Source organism: Pocillopora damicornis, chromosome 8 (assembly GCF_964200805.1).
Source record: "Pocillopora damicornis chromosome 8, jaPocDami1.2, whole genome shotgun sequence".
NCBI lineage: Eukaryota > Metazoa > Cnidaria > Anthozoa > Scleractinia > Pocilloporidae > Pocillopora > Pocillopora damicornis.
Window position 1 is genome coordinate 3,377,501 of NC_142677.1, and position 10,000 is coordinate 3,387,500.

The 10,000-nt window shown below is 38.0% G+C and overlaps 1 protein-coding gene and 1 pseudogene across 1 annotated transcript; both read left to right on the forward strand.

Annotated features, from left to right (window-relative positions):
* The window catches only part of LOC149040976 (adenosine receptor A2a-like), a 1,649-nt pseudogene extending 456 nt beyond the window's left edge, over nucleotides 1-1,193 (forward strand).
* Nucleotides 1,194-3,286: 2,093 nt separating this feature from the next.
* Nucleotides 3,287-5,368, forward strand: LOC149040977 (adenosine receptor A2a-like). The gene has a single exon (XM_089214581.1). It carries the CDS (start codon nucleotides 3,720-3,722, stop codon nucleotides 4,716-4,718), a length of 999 nt encoding a protein of 332 aa, XP_089070707.1. The 5' UTR covers nucleotides 3,287-3,719; the 3' UTR covers nucleotides 4,719-5,368.
* The last annotated feature ends 4,632 nt before the right edge of the window (nucleotides 5,369-10,000 follow it).

Sequence of the window (10,000 nt, forward strand, 5' to 3'; positions counted from 1 at the left end):
ACAAAAGAGCAGTCAGATTTCCTCTGCCGTCAGCTTCCACCGATATCATGCAAGGTCAAACGTCTAAAAGAAACAGTTTTAACGAAAAACCTAGTTTAATTGGATTAAGCGTCTAATTCAACATGGCAACCTTCTCCTCGGCTAATTCTACAAATGCTACAAATACAACCAGTAGAGAAGGCGACACAACAGATGTCCCTTCGGTGGCCGATTTTATAATCATAATAATCATCAACACCATCACTTGTCCCTTCACAGTTCTACTCAACCTACTGGTGATAAAAGCTATAAAATCGACGCCTCGACTCCGCACCAACAGCAACATCTTGCTGGCCTGTTTAACGGTGACTGACTCCTTAACTGGTCTCCTTGGCCAACCATTGTTTGTCTTGTCGAAGGTTTTCCAATTATTCGGTCTCAGTGACAGTGGAACAGTTGAAAATTGTTATTTCACAACTGCAATTGTGATTGTAACAGCTTCATACTTTCATTTGATGTTGGTTACTCTCGAGAGACTCATTGCGATCAAATTTACGATGCAATACCCAAACTTTATAACTGATGAAAAAATGAAGAGAGCAGTGTTAGTAGTTTGGATCCTTGCTTTTATAGATGGGACTTTTAGATTTCTAAAATTGTCCTAGTTGTACGTTTTTTTTCTGTCCTCCTGACTCTTTCGTGTATTCTTTTCCTTGCCTTCGCCTACTTCGTTATGTATCGAGAAACACGTCTTCAACAAGAAAAGATTAAAACTCAACAATTGCCGCAACAAGGAGTGAAAAGATTTACCAGAGAGAACAGGGCGCTTAAAACAACTGTGTTTGTAGTTGGTGCTGTTATTCTTTGTCTTCTGCCACTTTGCTTCTGTCTTATTCTTTTAGTTACATGCTTTTGTGATATTTGCACCACCATCGCACCGTTGGCGCGAACATGTGCCATGTTAAACTCACTTGTTAATCCACTGATTTACTGCTGGAGAGAAAAAGAAATGAGAAAGGTCATATTTCAATTAAGAACGCATGTCGTGGATGCAGGTATCCGGTAAAGGAGGGCAATGTAAAAGAAATGGTTGACAACTTGATAAGTACATATGTAAAATTTTGCTTTCGCCTTTTAAGCCACTGGATGAACAAAACTCTTAAGGTGTTGTTGTTTTTGACCGTTACGTTTTTGAACACGCTGGCGATCCTTTAATAACATGTAAATTTCCCCAGTGGTAGGTGTGGACGCGAATGTTTTTTAAAATGTGCCTTGAGAAAGTTATGGATTTAAAATTTTTCAGACACGCGTGGACAGGGCCATAAACATCACTATTTCTCAGAGGGTACAGTAACGAATTCTACAATCTGATCGGTTCTAAGCGCGGTCCTTATTTTGCTATCTCTGCCCACGGGCACGGTAACGCTTTCGTGAATCGCCGGGTACATCCCTACCTTCGTTGTCATTTTTCATATATATATTTTGGTTTTTCCGGCTGGGCAGTATTTTTAAATAAAGACGTCACTCACTACCTCAAGCCGATAAATAACTAGTAATCCTCTCTATTCTCCCTCTCAGATCACTTTGGTGGACAAAAATATTGGTTTCGAAATGAATTTGTATAGGCTAAAGTGTCATTAAATTGGTTGACAAGTGGTCTTAAAAACCATCTGTGATAAATTCTAATCCTTCACAAAAAGTACCTAGAAAGTTAAACGTCAGGTATTTGGTTACATTTGAATTAATCGATGGAGCTTTCATTCATTTAATATCTGAATTCCCTCAAAGGATTTCTTCGTAGTAAAAGGGCGAGCGAAGTTATCAGTTCTACAACAAATAAGCTTTCGGTGAGTCTTTCCAAGTCCGTTCAATTTGGACATTTGTACCGTTAATTACTCAAATTGAACAGAGGTTAATCTGCGTACATTCATTAATCGTCGATGAGAGTGAATAATACTTTCCGTAAGATCATTAACTGTTTTTGAAGAAAACATTGTCGTGACAGTCCTTGCCAAACTAGCTCCGTTGTTTTTCAAAAGTATACATGCGATTTTATTTCTTGCGCGCTCTCTAATGAAGAGGTGTCAGACTGTGAAAGGTACTTGTAAAAACAATGTTTCAAAGTTTAGTTTGGAAGCCTTTTAAATCGCCTCTATCATTGAGCAAATAAAAATGTTTCGGCGAAGCTTCTCTCTTTAATTTGCATCACCTCTATTTTTACTACCATTTACTCGCTCAAAAATTATTCAGTTTATGGAAGATCTAGCCGTCATAACAGCCCTAAATCTATCATTCAGGTTCTTTTGGAAAGAATTTAGTTAAGTTTGAGGAAAAAATAAAGATATTATTCACTAGCGTAGGTCGATTCGTATTGGCAAAAAACTGTGCCCTTTGTCTTGAGTACCGCCCAAGGCCGGACCTCGGGCACATTTATCCCCAATACGGACCTCCCGGCTGGCAAATAATATATATTTATTGATTATCAGTATAAATATCAACTGATGTAATTCATGCGCGAGGAAAAGTCAAGTGGGATCACATGCACATAAAAGTGGAGCGAATCGATAAGCCCTTATTCAATTGACTCATTGCTGGACGTACACGTGGTTTAGAAAAGGCAAATCACTTGACTTGACATGTTTTGCTAATGCTTCCTATGGAGGCGAAGCCAACACGAGAATGCGAACGACCTCTTCGTCCAAAACGAAGTCTGCTGAGTTTTACCCGATATTCCTCGCTCTTAGCTTTTGTTTGTTCCGAAATATCTTCGGTCGTTCCACTCTTGATAAGTGACGATTTCTTCGAATCGCTTCTAATATTACAAGGAATATTAGCAGGTGATCACACTGTTTTTCGGTGATGCTTCTTGTTTGTCTCGTAGTGTACGTACTAGGTGTGACAATGAACATCTCACAATCATTTCAGAATGGCGTAAAAAAAAAAGAAAGTCTTCGCCTTTCAGAAATGTCTTAAAAGGAGTGATCGGCGCATCATAAAAATTGAGAAGAAAGTTTTTTTTATCAAAGAGGGAGTTTTTTACCGTTTGAATCAGCGAATTATTCCCAGTAGATCCGAAGATATAATTTTTCAAATTCTGATCGTGACGCTACAATAAATGATAAATATCACAAAATAATGGCGAGTCCAGCAAGTTATTGAAAAAAAAAAAGACTCTTCTTTGAAGAAATACCCAAATAGGTTTGATCTGCACATCGTGGGAACTGAGAGTTCGCACTTGACTCTTTCTCGCGTATAAAATACAATAGTCTATATTTACATCATCAAAAAGACTATTTTTGTACTGGATATTACAAAATGTTAGCTTGGTTCGACCAAAGAAAAAGGTTGAATGGCACGAATAAACAAGAAAGATATAACACCAGGGAAAGATTTAAAGGTCGGAAACGAAAAGGGGAAAATTCTACGTTTGAGTTTTGTCTCTCTGGTCAACCCTGGTGCTTGTAATCATGAATTCAAATTTTATAAAGATCATTTGCTTAAGATCATTATTGTACTGAATTGTTATTTCTTAAGTCTATCTTGTATTAAGTGGCACCGTACAAAGCAGTCACCCTGAATCAGGCGGTCAGTTTTCGTTTACAGTTTTGCGTTTCCGATTTGCTTTGTTCTTTATTGTTCTTGTGCACATGTGGACTGAGTACTCATTCCCAGGAGATTTTTAAGTCATTCATTACAAAAGGAAAGTCAGACTTCCTCTGCCGTTATCTTCCGCCGATTTCATGCAAGGTCAAACGTCTGAAAGAAACAGTTTTTACGAGAAACCTAGTTTACTTGGATCAAGCTTCCAATCCAACATGGTAAACTTCTCCTTGGCTAATTCTACAAATGCTACAAATACAATCAGTAGAGAAGGCGACAAAGCAGATGTCCCTTCAGTGGCTGGTGCTATAAATGTAATCATCATCAACACCATCACTTGTCCCTTCACAGTTATACTCAATCTACTGGTGATAAAAGCTGTAAAGTCGACGCCTCGACTTCGTACCAACAGCAACATCTTGCTGGCCTGTTTAGCGGTGACTGACGCCTTAACTGGTCTCCTTGGCCAACCATTGTTTGTCCTGTGGAAGATCTTCCTATTATTCGGTCTCAGTGACAGTGGAACAGTTGAAAATTGTTTTTCCACAACTGTAGTTGTGATTCTAACAGCTTCATACTATCATCTGATGCTGGTTACTCTCGAGAGACTCATTGCGATCAAATTTACGATGCAATACCCAAACTTTATAAGTGATGAAAAAATGAAGAGAGCAGTGTTAGCAGTTTGGATCCTTGCTTTTATCATTGGGGTTTTTAGAGCTCTAAACGTGTCCTTAGTTGTACGTTTTTTTTCTGTCCTTCTCACTCTTTCGTGTATTCTTTTCCTTGCTTTCGCCTACTTCATTATATATCGAGAAACACATCTTCAACAAGAAAAGATTAAAAGTCAACAATTGCCCCAGCAAGAAGTGGAAAGATTTACCAGAGAGAACAAGGCGCTTAAAACAACTATGTTTGTAGTTGGTGCTGTTATTATTTGCCTTCTGCCTCTTTGTTTCTGTCTTATTCTGTTAGTTACTTGCTTTTGTGATATTTGCCCTACCATCGCACCGGTGACGCAAACATGTGCCATGTTAAACTCACTTGTTAATCCACTGATTTACTGCTGGAGACAAAAAGAAATGAGAAAGGTTATATTTCGATCAAGAACGCAGGTCGTGGATGCAGGTATCCAGTGAAGGAGGGCAATGTAAAAGAAGTGGTTGACAACTTAATAAGTAGACATGTGAAATTTTGCTTTCGCCTTTTTAAGCCACCGGATGAACAAAACTCTGTGGTTATTGGCTTTTTTTGACTGTTAAATTTTAGATCACGACTGGTGATCTATGAAAAACATACATATTTCCCCAGTGTAAGATTAAGTGGCGACAAAAAAAATTAATGAGCTATCCACAATTTATGCAGTATACTTCAGTAAGTCTTTAGCTCACCGTACCAGCTTAAATTAGCCAACAAAAGGTAATTGCCAGTATTCATGCCAACTTTCTAATCTTTCCCTTTCCTTATGTAATACTTTTCTCGTTTATTCTTCTTATTTAACCTTCCTCAAGTAGCACCAAAGGTGTATTTTTAACTCCCAATAACATGCAACCCGTTCACTCGTATGCAGATAAATTTTTTTTATTGGCTTTCCGGCCACACTTACCCAGTGAATAAGGTTGATGATTTTGCAACCTTTTCGAAAACGTATACAGTTACGTAGCGATGTCACATCAAGTCCTTCGTGCGGGAGACATTACAATATGACAGCCGACAGAGATCTTGTTTTTTAGACTTCTGAGCGATACGTGTTGAAACTTCAACTTAACAGACACAAATGCCGCTTATATTTATTGCAGGCTCAAGTTTCTTGATCTTTTATTTACATGCTTTTGTGATATTTGCGCCATCATCGCACCGGTGACACGAACATGTGCCATGTTAAACTCACTTGTTAATCCACTGATTTACTGCTGGAGACAAAAAGAAATGAGAAAGGTCATATTTCGATTAAGAACACAGGTCGTGGATGCAGGTATCCAGTGAAGGAGGGCAATGTAAAAGAAATGGTTGACAACTTGATAAGTACACATGTGAAATTTGCTTTCGCCTTTTAAAGCCACTGGATGAACAAAATTCTTAAGGTGTTTTTTTTTTTTTGACTGTTACGTTTTGATTACGCTGGTGATCCTTTAATAACGTATAAATTTCCCCAGTGGTAGTTGTGGACGCGAATGTTTTTTAAAATGTGCATTGATAAAGTTACGGATTTAAAAATTTTCAGACGCGTGTGGACAGGGCCATAAACATCATTTTTTTCTCAGAGGTTACAGTGACGAATTCCACAATCTGATCGGTTCTTAGCGCGGTCCTTATTTTCCCATCTCTGCCCCCGGGCACGGTAACGCTTTCGTGAACCGCCGGGTACATCCCTACCTTCGTTGCCATTTTTCATAGATATATCTGGTTTTCCGGCTGGGCAGTATTTTGAAGCAACGACGTCGCTAACTACCTCAAACCGATAAATAACTATTCTCCCTCTCAGATCACTTTGGTGGACTAAAATATTGGTTTCGAAATGAATTTGTATAGGCTAAAGTGTCATTAAATTGGTTGACAAGTGGTCTTAAAAACCATTTGTAATAAATTTTATTCCTTCACAAAAAGTACCTTGAAAGTTAAAACGTGAGGTATTTGGTCACAGTTGAATTAATCGATGGAGCTTTCATTCATTTAATATCTGAATTCCCTCAAAGGATTTCTTCGTAGCAAAAGGGCGAGCGAAGTTATCAGTTCTACAACAAATAAGCTTTCGGTGTCTTTCCAAGTCCGTTCAATTTGGACATTTTTGTACCGTAAATTAGTCAACAGAAACTAGAGGAACTCAATAAGAAAAAGCCGCATTCGAATCGCCATGTATCTAGTTGAGGTTTGTCATTCGAAATTAGTTTTTCCGGAAGAAAGACCAGATTTATACACGTCATTTAAAGCGAACAAACAAGCACTCTCACAACTTCAAAATAAAAAATCTGAATTTACTTACGATTACTTTCCTTGCCATTTACTTATTGAACAGAGGTAAATCTGCGTACATTCATTAATCGTCGATGAGAGTGAATAATACTTTCCGTAAGATCATTAACTGTTTTTGAAGAAAACATTGTCGTGACAGTCCTTGCCAAACTAGCTCCGTTGTTTTTCAAAGGTGTATATGCGCTTTTATTTCTTACGCGCTCTCTAATGAAGAGGTGTCAGATTTTGACAGACACTTGTAAAAATAATGTTTCAAAGTTTAGTTTGGAAGCCTTTTAAATCACCTCTATCATTGAGCAAATAAAAATGTTTCGGCGAAGCTTCTCTCTTTAATTTGCATCACCTCTATTTTTACTACCACTTACTCACTCAAAAATTATTCAGTTTATGGAAGATCTAGCCGTCATAACAGCCCTAAATCTATCATTCAGGTTCTTTTGGAAAGAATTTCGTCAAGTTTGAGGGAAAAATAAAAATATTATTCACTAGCGTAGGTCGGTCCTTATTGGGAAAAACTATGCCCTCTGTCTTGAGTACCGCCCAAGGCCGGACCTCGGGCACATTTATCCCCAATACGGACCTCCCGGCTGGCAAATAACATATATTTATTGATTATCAGTATAAATATCAACTGATGTAATTCATGCGCGAGGAAAAGTCAAGTGGGAATACATGTATATAAAAGTGGAGCGAATCGATAAGCCCTTATTTAATTGACTCATTGCTGGATGTACACGTAGTTTAAAAAAAGCAAATCACTTGGCGAAGCCAATACGAGAATGCGAACGACCTCTTCGTCCAAAACGAAGTCTGCTGAGTTTTACCCGATCTTCCTCGTTCTTAGCTTTTGTTTGTTCGTAATATCTTCGGTCGTTCCACTCTTGATAAGTGATGATTTCTTCGAATCGCTTCTAATGTTACAAGGAATATTAGCAGGTGAACACAATGTTTTTCGGTGATACTTCTTGTTTGTCTCGTAGTGTACGTACTAGGTGTGACAATGAACATCTCACAATCGTTTCAGAATGGCGAAAAAAAAAAGGAAGTCTCCGCCTTTCAGAAATGTCTTAAAGGAGTGATCGGCGCATCATAAAAATTGAGAAGAAAGTTTTTCTCATCAAAGAGGGATTTTTTTACCGTTTGAATCAGCGAATTATTCCCAGTAGATAAATAGATATAATTTTTTCAATTCTGACCGAGACACTACAATAAATGAAAAATATCGCAAAATAATGGCGAGTCCAGCAAGTTATTGAAAAAAAAAAAAGACTTTTCTTTGAAGATGTACCTAAATAGATTTGATCTGCACATCGTGGGAACTGAATGTTCGCACTTGACTCTTTCTCGCGCATAAAATACAATAGTCTATATTTACATCATCAAAAAGACTTTTTTTGTACTGGATATTACAAAATGTTAGCTTGGTTCGACCAAAGAAAAAGATTGAATGGCACGAATAAACAAGAAAGATATAACGCCAGGGAGAGATTTAAAGGTTGGCAACGAAAAGAAGAAAATTCTACGTTTGAGTTTTGTCTCTCTGGTCAACCCTGGTGCTTGTAATCATGAATTCAAATGTTATAAAGAGTATTTGCTTAAGATCATTATTGAACTGAATTGTTATTTCTTAAGTCTACCTTGTATTAAGTGGCACCGCACAAAGCAGTCACCCTGAATTAGGCGGTCAGTTTTCGTTTACAGTTTTGCGTTTCCGATTTGCTTTGTTCATTATTGTTCTTGTGCAGATGTGGACTGAGTACTCATTCCCAGGAGATTTTTAAGTCATTCATTACAAAAGGAAATTTCATCGATTTCATGCGAGGTCAAACGTCTGAAAGAAACAGTTTTTACGAGAAACCTCGTTTACTTGGATCAAGCTTCCAATCCAACATGGTAAACTTCTCCTCGGCTAATTCTACAAATGCTACAAATACAATCAGTAGAGAAGGCGTCAAAGCAGATGTCCATTCGGTGGCTGATGCTATAAATGTAATCATCATCAACACCATCACTTGTCCCTTCACAGTTATACTCAATCTACTTGTGATAAAAAACTATAAAGTCGACGCCTCGACTCCGTACCAACAGCAACATTTTGCTGGCCTGTTTAGCGGTGACTGACGCCTTAACTGGTCTCTTTGGCCAACCATTGTTTGGACGATTTTCCAAATATTCGGTCTCAGTGATAGAGGAACAGTTGAAAATTGTTATGCCACAGTTGTAATTGTGATTGTAACAGCTTCATACTTTCATCTGATGTTGGTTACTCTCGAGAGACTCCTTGCGATCAAATTTACGATGCAATACTCAAATATAAATGATGAAAAAATGAAGAGAGCAGTGTTAGTAGCTTGGATCCTTGCTTTTATCATTGGGGTTTTTATAGTTCTAAAAATGTCCCTAGTTTTACGTTCTTTGTCTGGCCTTCTCATCCTTTCGTGTATTCTTTTCCTTGCTTTTCGCCTACTTCGTAGTGTATCGAGAAACACGTCTTCAACAAGAAAAGATTAAAACTCAACAATTGCCCCAACAAGAAGTGGAAATATTTACCAGAGAGAACAGGGCGCTTAAAACAACTGTGTTCGTAATTGGTGCTGTTTTTGTTTGCCTTCTGCCACTTTGTTTCTGTCTTATCGTTACTGCTTCAGGCCTTTGTGATATTTGCCCCATTCCCAAAACATTGACGCAAACGTGTGCCATGTTAAACTCACTCACTGCTGGAGACAAAAAGAAATGAGAAAGGTCATATTTCGATCGAGAACGCAGGTCGTGGATGCAGGTATCCAGTGAAGGAGGGGAATGTAAAAGAAATGGTTGACAACTTGATAAGTACATGTGTAAAATTTTGCTTTGGCTATTTTAAGCCACTGGACGAACAAAAGTTATTTTTCCGTCACCGTTCCATTTTTGATCACGACCGGTGATTCATTAAAAACATGTAGATTTCCCCAGTGGAACATGAAGATCAAAGTTGCAACAAAAAATGAATGAGTTCTCCACAATTTATGCAGTAAACTTCAATAAGTCTTTAGCTCATTGTATCAGCTTAAATTAGCCCCCTAAGAGGATATTGCCAATATTCGTCTTTCCCTATTCTTATACTTTTCTCGTTTATTCTGTCTATTCAACTTTCCTCAAGTGGCACCAAAAACATTTTTTTTAACTCCCAATAGCATAAACTCCGTTCACACGTATGCAGATACTTTTAATTTTGATTGGCCTTCCGTCCACACGTACCCAGTGAATACGGTTGATGATTATGCAATCTTTTTGAAAACGTGTCCCGGAGTGAATTTTTTTAAAGTACGCATTGAATACGGCGTCGTGTGGACGGTCGAAAACGTATATTCTTGAATAAGCTGACCCAATGATGTCACATCCAGTTTTTTCTGCGCGAGACATTACAACATAACAGCCGACAGAGATCTTGTTTTCTAGACTTCCGAGC

What these genes read in the sequence shown, in the direction of transcription:
- LOC149040977 (XM_089214581.1), top strand. Translation starts at nt 3,720, where the DNA reads ATGCAAGGTCAAACGTCTGAAAGAAACAGTTTTTACGAGAAACCTAGT.